A 16,581-nucleotide genomic window follows, 5' to 3' on the forward strand; every position below is an offset into this window, starting at 1 on the left:
TCCTCCACACCCCTACCTTCTTTCTGGGCCTGGCTATCAGGTTCTATCTTGGCCCATTTGGCCAAGCTGCCTAAGATGTCTGTTGGTGCCCTTAGCTCACATGAATGTCACTGTTGTTTTCCAGAGTGACTCCCCCAGGACGCTGCCACCCAGGCCCAGTCCTCAGAGCCGATGTCTCTTGGGGCCCCCTGAGAGGAGGTGTGATCAGGGAGGTGGAGAGGCAGGCGGCTCTGACAGACAGAAAGCAAACAGCTCAAAGGGGTGGCAGGCTGCATTTTATTCATCGTTAATTTCAACACCCTTCAAACCCTCTCTTGGAGTGCTGCTCGAAAAAATAAATGTATTGTTTAAGAAATCCTGCAGACTGGCCCCGCATGCTCTAAGTCCCTCCTAAGAGAACAGGGAGCATAGAAAATGATCTGTAAAGCAAGAGGGGAGCTTCCCTAGGGAAGAGAGGGTGGAAGGGGGGGACAGGGTTGGGGGTGGAAGGGGAGGAGGCTGACAGCAAGGGGAAGGGAAGGGTCTTGGGTCAGGTTGGTGCAGAAATCTCACCACTTCAGTGTGGAGTCTGGCTGGGTGGGCACGGTGCCTGGAGGTGTCAGAGCTGCTCCAGGGGCCAGAGTCCATGCTGAGGGCCCTGTCCTCGGGGTCAGGAGTGCTGTCAGCAGCCCTCTCCTCCTCTCCCCCACCCCACAGAGTAGGGAGCCTTTGGCAGCACCAAGCAGCACATTTTCTAACAACTGTTTCAACAAAGAAATGAGCCCCAGCCAATGCCTCTTCTGGACTCAGAAGTGCCTCAAGCAGTCTGTCTGAATGTGCTTTCCAGACAGTGAGCACGTGCAATTGTGCTTTTTGTTTGTGAAAAATGTAAAAAGTTACAGTAAGATGGAGCCGTCTGGCCCATGGCTCCTGCTGTGCCAGGTTGCTCCTCACCCACCTGGGAGGGGGCGCGCAGGAAGCAGGGCTCTGCTGGGAGGCCTGTCTGAGGGATGGAGGAGCCTGAGTACATTCAGCAGCTGTTTTCCAGGGTTTGGCTTGGGTTTGGTCGCTGGCTTCTGTATAGAACACAGATTTGTGCAAAGTGTTCATGAAACTCCCCCAAGACAGGGAGGAATTTTCCAGGCCCTTGCAGATTTCCAAGGAGCTAAAAATGCAAAAATCCTTCTTAAGGTAGCCCAGACTGGGTTTTTTTTTTTTTTTTTTTCTTTAGGGAAAGGGGCTAGTAGCTCTTTATAAAGCTGACACGTGTGTGTGTGTGTGTGTGTGTGTGTGCATGCATGAGGCTGCAATATGTGACACTCCTGGCAAAAGCCCAGGATTGCCTGGCATTTTCCACAAGCTGAGGGCCTAAGGCTGCCTGAGCCTTCTGCCTCCTCTGCCAGACCCAGACAGAAGCACTAGCTTCAGACAGAGAACACAAGGGCCAGCCAGACTACTTGGTCTTCTTACTGAACACGGCACCAAGGCGTGCCCTTGCCTGCTCGGCTCTGAGAAGGCTGGGCTCCTGTCTAGGATTCTGGCCTCTGTGTGGCCACAGCTGGGTGACAAGGGCTTCTTAGAGCCCATGCTGTCTTTACAGGAGCCTTGCAGCCCCAGCACGAGAGGAGTGAGTGTGGGCCTAAGGTTAGGAAGCAACTCTTGGAGCCTGAGGGCACTGTGAGCTGCCAGCTGTGGGTCAGATCAGAGACCCCCCATGTGGTGGGAGCGGCCACAGCATCTAAGAGAATGGAGCACTTTCTTAGCCAGGGGTTCAGAAACCTGCACCAAATAAGGGGTCCCTAGTAATGTCTATAACCCTGAAATGACAGGACGACCCATCCCAGCTTGTCAGGCAGGTCTAGTTCTCGATGCTTGCCCTCAAGCAGGATGTAAAACAAGCCCTTTAGCTCTGGGTCTAGGCTCCGACAATCCCACTGACCTTGCGAGTTTGGCTTTTCCAAGGGAAGCAGCCCCTGACATCTGGCGCACTGAGCCCTTTGGCCTGAGGTGAAAGACAATGTTTATTGAGAAGTGGGGAGTAGACTAAGGGAACATGAACAAAAGTACATGCATACCACTGAGCCCTGATCTGCCGCTGTACACTAGAGGACTGGTGTTTCTCTGGGAGGTTACTGAGGAGGAAAGGTCCCTTTCCTGGCTCCCTTGAATGATGCTTTCAATTCCCTCAGAAGCGTGCTCAAGCTGTCTGCAACTGCCTCCTTCCAAAGCCAAAGCACAGGAAAAGAAGTGAAAACAGCTAAGGCTGCAGCATGAGCAACCCAGAAGAGACGTTAGGGAGCAGCGGTGACAGAGAAGACTGCCAAGGAAGGTGGCGAGCTTTTCTTCTCTGGTGGCAGATCCTGTTCCCTCTTGTGGGGATGGGATTTTGTGCGGTCCTGTTCGCGGTCAGAGGATTGCTGGACACCCCTTCTAGCCTGCCTGGCTCAAGCAGCCTTGATGACTGTGTCTTAAGTTTTCTGTGCTGTTCCTGGGGCTCACCTTTCTGGGTAGGCTGCTGTTTTGCCTGTTGTTAAGTCCTCGTGGTCTAGGTATCTCTGTCACGGGGATGTCTGCTTTCCCTCTGGATGGCTCAGATCCCCAAGTTATTTCCCGTTGCCTAGGTGACATCTCTAATTGGATGCCTTTTAATCTTTCCTTCTTTTAAAGGGACAGACCTGAAACTTCATTTCTAGGTCCCATTAGAGGACTTCTGCCCTGAAAACACGTGTGCCTCTCTGAACACGCGGTCCCTTCAGTGGGACTGCAGCTGTCGCTCAGATGGAGGAAGGGGTGGCGGGGTTGGGAAGGGTGGCTCATGGAGCCAGCCTAACGGATGTCACAGTGCCTCCTGGACGTGTTGGCTCTCTGGAAGCCTACCCTTCAGGAATTGGCAAGATTGACTTCTGTCCAGGACCGCTCCTCACTGGCTTCACCCCCAGATTAGGGTCTGTGTGTAAAAGCCAATTCAGATCCAAATTAGAAATGACCCCTCACCACCCAAAAAAGAAATGATCCCAAAGTAGCTGGAGAGTTGCTCATATCTGAATTTGTCTTTTCCTTCCTGCCATGAACTGTAAGGGGCGAGGGGAGGCTGACATTCAAGCGTGACTCTTAATGCTGTGTGTGTTGTTTGAGAGTTCCAGGCGCATATGCTTCCTTCATTTCCAAGAAGGGAGATTTCACGGCTTTTGATGCCTCTCAAGCAGAGGGTGTGAGGTGTCCTGGTGCTTTTCTAAGACTTCCTGTCAGAAGCTGTATATGTATTGGTGGGTCACACTGTGTCTGACTAGACTCTGGTATTTATCCTTGGCTCGTCATCTTTTTAAATGAGAAAATGGGCCCATAGAGGATAGAGGATTGTTCCTTTATAGTCCGAGACCTTCATCTCTTCAGTGAAGACTGGGCATTGGGCTTTCCTCCAGGTGGATGACTCCCTGTGAGGCAGAGGGTGAGTTTAGGAGAAACTGTCCTTCAACTTGAGGATCATCCAGACCAAAACTTGAATCCCAAAACTGCTTCTTCCCTCTGGCTTGCTTCCACTTCCAATATAGACTGTGTGTGGGGGAAAAAAAAACACATTCACCTGAGTATCAGAGAGACCAACAGGGCTCAGAATGGGATGTATCCCAAACACATCACAGGCTCTGGAGTCATGTTCTCTGTCACTTGCAGGATGGCTGCTTTGGTTCCCAGGGCTGCAGGCCCTGGTGCCCACCGGTGCAGCTAGCAGAGCCCTGCTGCAGGGGAGGGGCAGCTGGAGGGGGTGCTCTGCACCCCTCAGGCTCTCTACAAGGGAAAAAAAGGTTGAGAAAAAAAATCCCCACCAACAAAGAAAAATCTTGTTTGAGAAGACTCAGATGTTCCTGGCTAACAACAAAAAGCATTCCCGTGGATGATGCTGGTGAAAGGAAGGAGAGTTGAGGGGATTCAGAGATGCACCCTGAGCCACAGAGATCAGCCGGCTGAGGCAGAGCTGGGCTCCTGTAGCCTGAATGAGCCCTGCAGACCACTCCAGGCCTTCCCTCCTTAAAAAGAGTTGGCCAGCTCCATGTTCTAAGTGGACTAACTCCAGGCTGAGAAAGGCCTCTAAGCCCCTTACCATGGCAGTTCCCAGGTCTCTGGGAAATGCCACAGTCTGCAAGTTGGTGCTGTGTTTCATCTCATTGCATAATACTACACCATTCTCTGTGTGTAGCGGCTGTTCTATATATATACATCAGGAGGCAACATATGGCTCTCCCCACCCCCACCTGTCATAACTGTGACTATATCATTTCTGACGACCAGAAGGAAGCTGCTAGGCTGGGCCAGGATTCTAAATGCTGCGGAGGTAATTCGGAGCCATGGAAAGTTGCACCATATGCTTTGGGGTTGCCAGCTGCTTATGTGCATGGAGGCGGGGTTTAGTGCCAGTCTGCAAAACTCAGGGGCGGCACTCCCCTGGCTGCTGTGTGCACCAGGCAAGGGTCTGGGGTGCCACTTTTTCTCTCCCCAGAGGAGAATCTGCTGGGGACCACGGTTCTCCAAGAAGGGGACCCACAAGAATAACAGGCTCCCCCAAAACCTGCCCTTGATAACATCAGGCCTGGCCAAATAGTATTTCTTTAAAAAAAAAAATTTTTTTTTTTGTTTCATTTTATTGGATAAAGGTTAAGAAAGCGCCAGCGTCTGAGAGGAGAGCAAACGCCGCCCGGCTGCACGCCGGCCTGCTTGAGGGTCCGTGGCGCGACAGTTTGCGCGTCTACCTGGAGGCGCTGGTCTCGGCCAGGCGGTTGTTCATGATGCCCAGCGCGCCCACACCGCCCGAGAAGCCGTTCTGGCGCGTGTTGACGCACACGCTGCGCGGGTAGCCGTTGGCCGTCTCCGACAGCTGCTTCTGCAGCAGCGCCAGCGACACCTTGTTGGAGGCCGTGAGGTCGCGCATGGAGATGAGCTCTCCTGACAGGCGGCGGCCCTCGGCGTCGCTGTCGCGGGCCGCGGGGTCGGCGCCGAGTGCGGCCAGGCGGCGGCGCAGCCGGGAGCCCGGGGTGATGGCGTTGCGCCGGGCGAGGGGCGCGCCGGGCGCGGGGCAGCAGCGCGCGCAGCAGCGGCAGCTCAGCTTGCGCAGCATCCAGTTGAGCACCTGCTTGATGAGGATGGAGATGACGTTGAAGAGCGAGTAGATGCAGCACACGCCGAGCAGGATGAAGAGGAAGTTGCCCAGGCGGTAGAGCCCCTGGTTCCGGTAGGCGGCGTGCTGGCTGCTCACCAGGTCCCCGAAGCCGATAGTGCTGAAGGTGACGAAGCAGAAGTAGAGCGAGTCCACGTAGTCCCAGCCCTCCACGCTGGTGTACATGGCCGAGGCGCAGCAAGACAGCAGCACGGCGAACAGGCCCAGGATCAGCAGCACGTGGTACACCGAGGGCTTCCAGCCTGCCAGGCAGTCGGCCTCCGAGAGCGCGGAGCCGCGGCGGAAGGTGGCCGGCAGCAAGCCGCTTCGGCGCAGCTGGCGCTCCCGGCAGGCGCGCATGATGAAGGCCAGCAGCGAGATGATGCGCTCCAGGAAGAGGTTGAAGAACAGGATGGTCCCGGCGCAGCCAAACAGCCCATAGGCGATGAGGAAGGCCTTCCCGCCCACCGTGGCGGGGGTGGTCATGCCGAAACCTGTGGGGACAGAGCAGGGGTCAGCGCGATCCTGGCTGGACAGGTGGTCCCCACCCGGCTCAGTGCAGTTGTATACAGGTGTTGACATGGCTCTTACCTGAGTGGCATGACTCAACTGGAGGAGAAACAGTGCCAAGACCTTTCTCTCCCTTGGTGGCTCCAGATATGGTTCCTAAGTAAGTCTGGACAGCCCCTAAACTGATGGAGGATACATGGCTCCTCTTCTGGGGGATCTATAAATCATGCCAGTGGGTGAGAGAGTCACTAGGAAAGGCCCATCACGACACACAGAACAGCTGCACAGGGGAAGATACTGAGATACCCACAACTCACACAAGTGTCACCTGTTGTCTCGCCACTCAAATCATTTTTTTAATATACCAGTGGCACACTTGGGCCTTGCTAGGACAGAATTCCATAAAGGCTTCATTTGATAGAATTGCTGGGGACCAGATATATTGTATTTAGTCCAAGTAGCTATATTTGATGGTAGCTAAGGGAAAGGTTTCCACCCAGCTGGGTCCTGTGCTGCTGTGTGTCTGGAGTGGCTTTTATTCTGAGAGGTCTGCTCTACGCCTGGGCAGCCGTTTAGTGCTTTGAACTCTTATAATTAAGTCTTGATTTACCCGCTTGTTCAAAGCACAGTCTTGAAGGGAGTTTCTTTATCGACTGATTGCTGCAGAAGGCTTGGCTTCCCGCCAGGGTGCTTGGCCCATGCTGGCCAGGGTCCTGCAGAGCGGCAGCTCTGCTCCTCCACCATGAGCTCTCAGCCAGCTGCCAGATGTGATGTCTTTGTGGGACCCATGGCTAGTTATGGGAGGGGATGTTATCCCTTAGCGTGAAGATCCACTGCTGCTTGGAGTCTGAGCTGAAAACACATCATCAGAGCAGCACGGTAGCACCTATCAAGACCTCTGCAGCTAAAGTTCAGCGGCATCCCTGTTTAATGCATGCCCAAGGTCAAGAGGCCTACCTATGCCTTGTTAGTGGGCTAAGGCCAGCTCTGGGAAAGGGGTGGCTTAACTATTTCCCTGAAAAACCTTGAAGTTAGTTTTTTTTTTTTTTTTTTTTTTTTTAGAATGATCCCTTAAATGTGTATGCTAATCATTTTCTAGAATCCTTGGAGGAAATGCCCCATTGCCTGACATTGTCTTCATCTTATGCTTAATGACTCAACTTAGGAGAAAATCTTCTAGTGATACCTCTGTTGAGGAAGATGGATTATGTCCCGAGGTTCAGAATTTGGCTATAAGGGTGTTGAAAAAACCAAACTAGCAGTGTAACCAGGAGTTCAAAACGAGGGATTTTGCTACACTTTAAAGTCAAACTCAAGTTTCTGAATTCATAAAGAACTCAACTCTGAATCAGTATGACTATATGTGGAGTGGGAGTGTTTGTATTTGTCTCTGTGTGAATTTATTAAAAAATCCTATTAATAGATTGATAACCCAGGTGTCCACCAGCCTAACTAATTCATGGTCAATTCATACAAGAAAATACTATACAGCAAAGAAAAAGCAAAGACCACTGCTACCTGCAACATGAATGAACCTCACAAAAAGAATGTTAAAAGAAACTAGACACAAAAGAAATATTCCATTGGCATAAAATTCAAAGCCAGGCAAAACCAAACTACAGTACCTTTTTAAGGATGCATATTTGATTGGTAAAATTACAAGGGAAATTGAGATAAAAGTCAGAATTGGAGTTTGCTCTGGGGGTGGCAGGGCAGGGTGAATGGAAGGGGACCCAGGGAGACTCTGGAGTGCTGGAAATGATCTGTTGATCTGAGTGGTGGTTGCATGAGTGTTCATTGTATAATAACTTTTCAAACTATGTGTTTTTGGAGCTTTTTTACTCTCACGATAAGAAAAACCTCAAAATGCCTAGACAAATAGGAACTATGAGGGACCTTAATTCTGCTCTACCTGCCACTGTATAGATGAGGGAGCAGGGGTTGAGGGAACATGACCTACAGCTCATGGGGGACAGATGCCATACTTGTGTCCTGGCTTCTTGCCTGGTGCTGAGACCATGATACACAACACTGCTGCTACTCAGGAAGGGGAAACAACCCCTCTGGTTGGAGGAATCACTTGGCTAAATTCCTAAAGAAATGAAAAATGCTGAGCCTGGAATATTAATACTATGCCTAAGAGAATATTGAATGGGATTTTCCTGTTGTTTAGAATTTTCAGCTAAAAGTTTAGCGTGGCATGTAATACATTAGCCCTCATTCTGAAGAGAAGTTTAAAATATTTATTTATTTGACTGTGCTGAGTCCAAGTTGTGACATGCAGGATCTAGTTCCCAGACCAGGGATCAAACCCGGGCCCCCTGCATCGGGAGCTTGGCGTCTTAGCCACTGAACTACCAGGGAAACCCATAAAGAGAAGTTTTAAATACCTCTACGTTGTATTTGCCTAAGTCAGCAAAATAGGGTGACCAGTAACCCTCACCACCCACTTCCAGTCTATACAGAAAGACTAGAAAGTACCCAGGGATAATGGGAGATGGCCTTGAAACAGCAGGGTGCTGTGGCATCCCCAAGTCAAGAGATGATGGGGGAGGATTGGTCAGGAGAATATCAGGCTGCAGCATGGGCAGCCTGGCAGCTCGTTTCCTGGTGGATGCTGGCTGAACTGCAGACACTTGTACACTCACCCTGGAGCACGGAGCAGAGCATGGTGAGGGTTCTGGGAGAGTCAGAGGGGTCTCCTGGAATCTAACACTGTGCCGGACAGTTCCCTGGGCCGAAGGCTGACTGGTGTAGCTCACACAGGCAGGGGCAGGAAGGGGGCACTAGTGGGAGCAGTCTGCTGCCCTGGCAGTCTCCTAGGGCATCCTGTGCCAGGGACGAGGGAGAGTGACAGGGGTCAAGTGAACTCTGCAGCCAAATCTGAAGAGACTGCCCAGGAGGGCTGCCTGCTGGATCGTGGGGGCCTGAGGGGCAGAGGACAGGTGAGCATGCAGTGTCGTCATAGAAGCACCACCCGCTCAAGGAAAGGTGCAGGGTGGTGGTGCCTGTGTTTGGGGGGATCGCCAAAGACCCATATGGGCTCCATGAAAAGGTATGCCTGTCCTAACCGTGGGTGTTGTGGTGCAGCTGTAAGGCCAACCCCTACCGGCTCATTCCTTTTCCAGCAAACACTGAGGACCTGGTTGGCAGGCCTTGTGCTAGGCTCAGGGCTTTGGTGGAAAACCAGACAGACGCCCTCACAGATGACCTAGGCTGCCTTCTTAGAGGTTTTACACAGCTCCCCACCTGACCCTCTGCTGTCAGCGGCTCACCCCTGGACAGGGGCAGAGCTTTTCTCTGCTGCCTCCACCCAGGGGCTGGGCCAGACCTGGGCCTGAGGTCTCCTCGTGGCTATGATTCCAGGCCCCAAATGACGCCAAATGCATGGCTGGCTATGGCACTTTCTGCCGAAAATGAAGAGGACAGGCAGGTAGGAGGTTCCCTGACATCACAAAGGACACCCAACGCCAGGGTCCCTCTCACTGGCCTTTTCCTGAGGTCTGGCCCCCGTGCCCACTTCACCTCCCTTTGCTTTCCTGCAGACCCACCGTCAGCTCAGCTCCAGAGACAGGGTGGAGGGGGCACGGTCCACCCTCCTTCCCCATCAATACCTAGAGGCTCAGAGCTCTGGGGGCGCTGAGGGCAGTAGGGTCAGTGCCTGGTGCTGCTGCCTAGCCAGATGTTCCCACGATGGAAGAACGGTCCCCCCAAACTCTTGGCAATCTGTGGGGAGCCAGGCTGGCTCTGGAGAAGGACCTTGAAGCTTCAGCCAGAGAAAAGGCAAACCCAACCACCCAGAGAATTCCCCCTTCCCCCACTCACACTCTGAAGAGGCGGAATCTGTCCCCGGGTTCGCACCAAGCCTGCTGTTTTGTTTATGCCACAATTGATCTGCCATCCCAGTTTGCAGAGAGCAGACACTTGGGGGCTTTATTATGCCACTTTGACAAAAGCTGTGAAGCTCATTCCCACAGTCTGTCTGGTGCCGCCTTCGCAAATGGGGCCCCAGTGACAGGGCCTCTGGAGTTCAGCTCTGAGAGCCTGGAAGTGAGATGGGGAGGCCAGCACTGATCTGTCTCAGGCCCTGGGTGGCAGCCTCTGTGCTGGGCACTGGACATGTCCTCTCACCCGGTCCCCTCAACCATCCCGAGAGGGACGCATCATCAACCGTAACAGTGCAGGCAAGGGCATGGGCTGAGTGATATACTCAGCAAGTTACCATTTGTAAGCAGCTGAACTGACTGTGGTGACCGTTTTCACTGCACCAAATGGGACATTTGGGTTCATCATCTGGGGCAACTTTTCCCACTAGCTCTGCAGTGTCATCTGGTGGAGGGGAAATATAATTTATAATCTAATCTGAGATACTTGACAGCAAATAATTACCCCAGGACAACAGGTGTAAGCCACAGCGAATCCAAGCAACTGGGATGCATGATTAAAATGCAGATTCCAAGGCGGGTCCCACTCCAGAGACTTATTTAGAATGGCCCAGGACTCTGCATTTTAACAAATGTCCCCTGATGATTCTAATGTGAATGGTCTAAAGCGCTTCCTTTAAGAAACAGTATAATACTCTATCGTTAATGACCCTACTGGTTGGAATTGGCCCAATTTCAAATATTTTGATTTAAATTCCCTAAACCTTTTTTTTTTTTCAGCTTTATTGAGTTGTAGTTGACATATAAACCTGTAAGATATTTAAAATATACATCATAATGATTTGTTGGTTTAAATTTCAAGTAACATAAAACCCTTGTTGTGGACATTGCAGCTATCTCCTTTAACCATCACCCCACCCCCCACCCCTAAAGTATAGCAGCCAAAGAACTGACCCAACAGCCAAGGGTGGGCTCCATTGCTGCTGCTGCTGCTAAGTCGCTTCAGTCGTGTCCGACTCTGTGCGACCCCATGGACTGCAGCCCACCAGGCTCCCCCGTCCCTGGGATTCTCCAGGCAAGAACACTGGAGTGGGTTGCCATTTCCTTCTCCAATGCATGAAAGTGAAAAGTGAAAGTGAAGTCGCTCAGTCGTGTCCGACTCTTAGCGACCCCATGGACTGCAGCCTACCAGGCTCCTCCGTCCATGGGATTTTCCAGGCAAGATACTGGAGTGGGGTGCCATTGCCTTCTCCCGTGGGCTCCATTAGTCTAGTCCAATCTGGAAACTCCAATCCCTTACTATAACAGGTTGGAGGATGGATGGGCCTAAGCCAATCAGTGTAGGGCATTTTCATGGCTACAGGGTTTGGCTCAGGGATGTGACCAATCAGATGAGAGAAGAGTTTCTCTGACAGTTTCTGAGTCAAATGCTTCTCACCTTTAAGAGTGCTGCCCTGGGTATGGAAGGAGGAGGAGGCGGCCCCAGAAGTGGCTGGTGGCCATCTGTGGCCATGAGGAGCCAGCTTAGATGAAGCTGACACTGCAGGAGCCTGAGTCACGGTATCCTGAAAGCCCTAATGAACTGTCCAGTCAAACGGGCCCATGAGTTTGGGAACCCCTTGGGAGTAGGGACCATTATATCAGCAATTCGGAATTATAGATTATATAGGCTGCTCAGGTTTGAATCCTAGCTCCACTAGGATTTGTCCTTGAGCAAATTAACGTTTCTGTGCCTCCATTTTCTCATCTGTAAAGTGGAGACGATAATATTTGCATTTTTGTACTAAACTGAGTCAGTACATCTAAAACACTTAGGATAGTGCCCGCCTAGCACACTGTGCTGTGCTGTGCTCAGCCGTTTCAGTTGTGTCTGACTCCTTGCAACCCCGTGGACTGAAACCCGCCAGGGTCCTCTGTCCATGGGATTCTCCAGGCAAGAATACCGGAGTCAGTAGCCATGCCCTCTTCCAAGGGATCCTCCCGACCGAGAGATTGAACCAGTGTCTCCTGTGTCTCCTGCATTGTAGGCAGATTCTTTACTGCTGAGCCACTGCAGAAGCCCTTGCCTAGCACATTAATAAGCGCTTATGAAGTCTTCTTTCTATTCTCCACAGTGGACAAGGGAATCATGTATAAATTAGGCACTGATAGTTATTTGTTATTGAATAACTGAAAATAAAAATTTTAAGAACCTCTCCAGGATGAGAGTTAAATATCAGGGAGAGCGAGAAAGCTGAGGTCAGGGGATCAGTGGGCAGAGGAGGGGAAAAGACCCATTAGGACTCATCAGATAAAATATAGGACTCCCAGATAAACATGAATTTCAGATAAACAAATGAACTTTTTAGTGTAAGAACATCCCAAACATTGCATGGGCCATATTTACACTTAAAAAAAAAAAAAAGAAGATTCGTTGTGTTTCTGAAATTCATATTTAACTAGGAGTTCTGTATTTTTATCTGCTAAATCTGGCAGCCCTACCCATGGCCTACTTGTCTGCTGGGCACACTCCTCTGGGAAGCATCTCCCAACACCCCCCTCTCCTGGGATCCTTCCTGAATGCTGGAGGAGGGGTAACAGGCTCACTTTAACACTCAAGGGGCCTAAAGCTCACACAGAGCTGGGCCTTGCCCAAGGCCAGGCCAGCAGCCGGATCTTCCAGCACCTCTCCGTCTCCAAACAAGAAACAGTGGGAGATGTGGGGTGGGCTGTGGGGGAGAGGCTGGGGCAGCCTTCAGGCTGCTCTGTGGTTGGAGCTGACACTGACTTGGGGAGAAGGCAGGAAGCACATGGCCACACTCCGTGGAGGCGGGCTGGACACTTGAGAGGTGAGACTTAAGATTCACATAAGCCCCAGGTCTCGGAGAAGGCAATGGTACCCCACTCCAGTATTCTTGCCTGGAAAATCTCATGGACAGAGGAGCCTGGAAGGCTGCAGTCCATGGGGTCGCGAAGAGTCAGACACGACTGAGCGACTTCACTTTCACTTTTCACTTTCATGCATTGGAGAAGGAAATGGCAACCCACTCCAGTATTCTTGCCTGGAGAATCCCAGGGATGGGGGAGCCTGGTGGGCTGCTGTCTATGGGGTCGCACAGAGTCGGACATGACTGAAGCGACTTAGCAGCAGTAGCAGCAGCAAGCCCCAGGTCTGGAACCTCAAGGCTGCCTATGTCATCCTTCTCCAAGTCCCTCTCCTGAGGAGGACAGCCGAGCAGCCTGGCCAAGCCTTCTGGGAGGGTTGAGAATGAAAGGAAGGCTGGAAGAAGTTATTAAAGCATTTAGTGAGGAGTGGAAACATGGGATATGTGATAATTATATTATCACATAATAGCTGATATGTATTGAGCCCTCACTCTTTCTAAGCACTGTGCCAAAGCTTCATGTAAATCAATGCATCCATTCTCACAATTCAATGAGGCAATGGGTGTCATTCATCCTAAGTCATAGCTTTTTTCCTCAAGTTTTAACACCCCTGAAATCAGGATGCACCTTACAATCGATGACTTAGTTTATTTGGCAGCATTCAAAATTCTTAATAGTATACATTATTGGTGCATCTATAATTGCTGGTGTCTTAGATTTGATGAACTACAGTGGGAATTATTTTCATTCCCATTTGTGAGATTAGTAAACTGAGTCACACTTAATAAAGGCACTTAGGTTAAATAACTTGCACAGATCACAGAGCAAGCAAGTGGCAGAGCCCAGTGTGAAACCAGAGGAAGGAGTTTGTGATGCGCTATGAGAGAGTCAAACACACGCGAGTTCAGACAAAAGAGATGTAGGCTGCTTTTGGTTAGAGCAGAAGTTCTTAACTCTGGCTTCAAAGTGGAATCGCCTGGGAAATTTAAATTAGTCTCCAGAGCAGCTTAGGTCAGAAGCAGGGCTGGTGTTCTGCAGTGACTGAGAGAGTCTTATGGAGGAAGAGATATTCATGTTTAGTCTTGAAGTGTGCATGGGACTTCGAGAAGGAGGAAGTTAGAGACCTGGTGTGCCCTGCTGGGAGAGCGGTGTGCATGGGGCCAGAGTAAGCGGCTGGGTCCAGCCTGGCTGGCTCCCATGTGCAGCTTGCTGTCCGGCCCACAGACAGTGTTCAGGAACTCTTGCTGATGGAGTGGGTGAACCTGAGGCAGAAGGAGGAGGGCAAGGCTGGGGACTCTCCTGTCCACTTTGTACTCAGGCTGAACTTGCAGGAGCTCTGTGGCAATGACAGTGTCACCTGACACCTCTAGAAGCTTCTCCGTCATCTGGGCATGGCATCCAGCAACATGTCTGGCCTTGTACAACAGAAACTCACAAATTCCAACACACTCGATTTCGGCTTTGAAGAAGGTGGTACCTCTCCCCAGCGCAGGAACCAGAGCCTGAAGCCAGCCCAGAGGGGATGTTGACACTCACTTGGGACAGCTGAGGACACAGTGGCCCCGTGAGGTGAAGGGACAGCAAGTTAGTGGTGGAGTCGTCTTGGGTGTGTGTACAGTAGAAACCCACAAACTCTGGAAACATCAAGTTCAGTGAGCCTCCCTTCCTGCAGGCTTAGGAAGGGCCAACATCGGCTTTCTTGGAGAGCTGAGGGCAGGGGCTGTGGCGTCAAGCTCTGGCACCTCCACTTGCTAATGGGCCGACAGGGACACGTTATTCTCCCTCTAAAAATCGCCTGATGACTGCCTACCTCGTGAGGTTGCTGTGAAGAGTGGATGAGGAGGTGGTTCCCTCGTGCCTCCCACGGCGCCTAGAGCGCCTAGAACGTGGCAGGCGCTCAAGAAGCTGCGAGCTTAACTGGGAAACACACAGGCGAGGCTGGCCTTCACATTACAGCTGAAAAGCTGCAGGTGGAGCAAGGCCTGGGTGAAGTACGACTAGGCATTTCAGCGGCAAGCAAAAGCCCCCGTACACACACCCAAGACGACTCCACCACTAACTTGCTGTCCCTTCACCTCACCAGGCCTCCGTGTCCTCAGCCATCCCGGGTGAGTGGCAACATCCCCTCTGGGCTGGCTTCAGGCTCTGGTCCCCATGCTGGGGGGGAGGCACCACCTTTTCCAATCCTGAAATCAAGTGTGTTAGTGGGGGGAAGGGGTTGATCCTGGAAAGTGGGCCTGTGGTGGAAAAGCGGACGCTCTGGGAGTGACATTTGCTGGCACTTGTGTGCATGTGCGTGCATGCGTGCTCAGTCATGTCTGACTCTTTGCAACCTCGTGGACTGTCGCCCGCCAGGTTCCTCTGCCCGTGGTATTTCCCAGGCAAGAATACTGAAGTGGGTTACCATTTCATCCTCCAGGGGATCTTCCCAACCCAGGGATTGACCCTGTGTCTCTTGTGTCTTCTGTATTGGCAGACGGGTTCTTCACCAGCTGAGCCACCGGGGAAGCCCACTGGTACTTGAGGATTTGTCTAAATTGTAAACCAGATGGAAGGCTCCCTGAGGGCGCAGTGCTTGTGAGGGCTTGGTGCCACAGTGGGGCGTGGGGCTGGCCTCGTGCTAGAAGCTCCCTGTGTGCATGTGCTGAGCTGCTCGGTTGTATCTGACTCTGTGACCCCATGGACCACGCCAGACTCCTCTGTCCCTCGGATTTCTCCAGGCAAGAATACTGGAGTGGGTTGCCATGCCCTTCTCCAGAGGATCTTCCCGATCCAGGGATTGAACCCCCATCTCTTACGTCTCCTGCATTGGCAGGCAGGTTCTTTACCACTAGCACCACCTAAGAAGCTCCCTGACTCAGGACACAGAGGCGACACAGAAGAACACAAGTCCCTTGGAAAAAGCGGGCCCTCTCTCACTCTCCTGTTCGCTTTTGCTTGTCCTTTGGGGGCCTTTAGGATGATCTTTGCTGAAAGCAGGGGGTGTGTGGGGATGCCTGAGAGAGTCTGGGGCTTAAAAAAAGTAGGCTGAACCCCACAGGCTGCACGCCATGGATTTTTAACATTAGAAAAGTTTCGGTAATTCTGGGAGTGATGGACATGTGACCCCAAGAGTCGGCTTTGAAACTCAGTGCTGTTTCTCTTGCCCGTGGGGCTAATTGAACCTGCCCCCACCATGCGCTTCATCTGTGGGATTAAGGTTTTTCTCTCCTCACCAAAAATCATTCAGCAAAATGAGTTATTAAAAGCCGGTTAACTACGCCTGCCTCCGGGACGCTCCCGCTTAACAACCTCTCCTGGGGAGCAGCTGTCAAGCTGGGGCCTCGGAGCTGCAGGGAAGATGACTCATTTACATAGAGCCCGTCCTCTGTCCTACCCCCCTAGATCTGTCCCTGTCTCTCTGATGACTAATCCTTTCCAGGGATGAGCTCACCACCCCTCCTGCCCACCACAAAAAGAGCAGAGCCCAGAATTTAGCCTTAGCCCAGAACTGCAGGAGAAGACTGACTCCAAGGCCAGGGAATGCAGGAACAGCCCCTGATGCGACAAAAGTCTGGCTAACAACAGCCGGAGTGGGGCAGTGAGGTGAGGAAAGCCCTGAAGCCCACGCAGCCCCGGCCTTACCCCGCCGAACCTCAGGGTCCCCACGCAGGGCTGTGGTGAGGCGCAGGTCACTCCCCAGAAGGGCGGGTAGACCCGCTGTGGGGAGAAGGCAGGTCCCTCCACCCAGAAGTGTCCATACACCGTCAACTGAATCACACTTCACCGCCAATCCTAGATGAGAGAGGTGCAGATTCTTTTTTAAAGGGAACCTGTGGTAGTTCTGTCAAACTGTCCTCTCACGCGCACAGTTCCAGTTCCTCTCAGTTAATTCAGTTTTTATTCACCTGGAGAAGCACATCCTCCTCCCCGCCCATGCAGCCCAGAGTCACATTTGAGGGGGGCCTCTGCACCCAGGGGAGACACGAGGAAGGGGCTGCTTCTCGGGGCTCTGAGTCCATCTTGCTGACTCTGGTCCCCAAACCTGGCCACCTCCCCACACTTCTCACAGAAGGTGGCCTGCGTGGCTGCCCCAGAGGAAGAAACAAGCCAAGAAACCACGAGAAAAGCAAACTGCACTTGAAGCTGCAGCCAGGTCCAGCTGCCGTGTACAGTGGAGCGGGTCCCCAGGGAACCGTGGGTATGCTGCGCTGG

At 52.1% G+C, this 16,581-nt stretch overlaps 1 protein-coding gene across 1 annotated transcript in view; it reads right to left on the reverse strand.

The window, feature by feature from the left end:
• Positions 1 to 256: 256 nt before the first annotated feature.
• KCNK12 (potassium two pore domain channel subfamily K member 12) overlaps positions 257 to 16,581 on the reverse strand; it is a 52,847-nt gene continuing 36,522 nt past the window's right edge. Inside the window, exon 2 of the mRNA XM_006048043.4 lies at positions 257 to 5,622. Coding sequence (XP_006048105.2) covers positions 4,721 to 5,622 — 902 coding nt within the window. The 3' untranslated portion in view covers positions 257 to 4,720. The remainder of the gene's footprint in view (positions 5,623 to 16,581) is intronic.

This window comes from Bubalus bubalis, chromosome 12 (genome assembly GCF_019923935.1).
Source record: "Bubalus bubalis isolate 160015118507 breed Murrah chromosome 12, NDDB_SH_1, whole genome shotgun sequence".
In the NCBI taxonomy this organism is placed as follows: domain Eukaryota; kingdom Metazoa; phylum Chordata; class Mammalia; order Artiodactyla; family Bovidae; genus Bubalus; species Bubalus bubalis.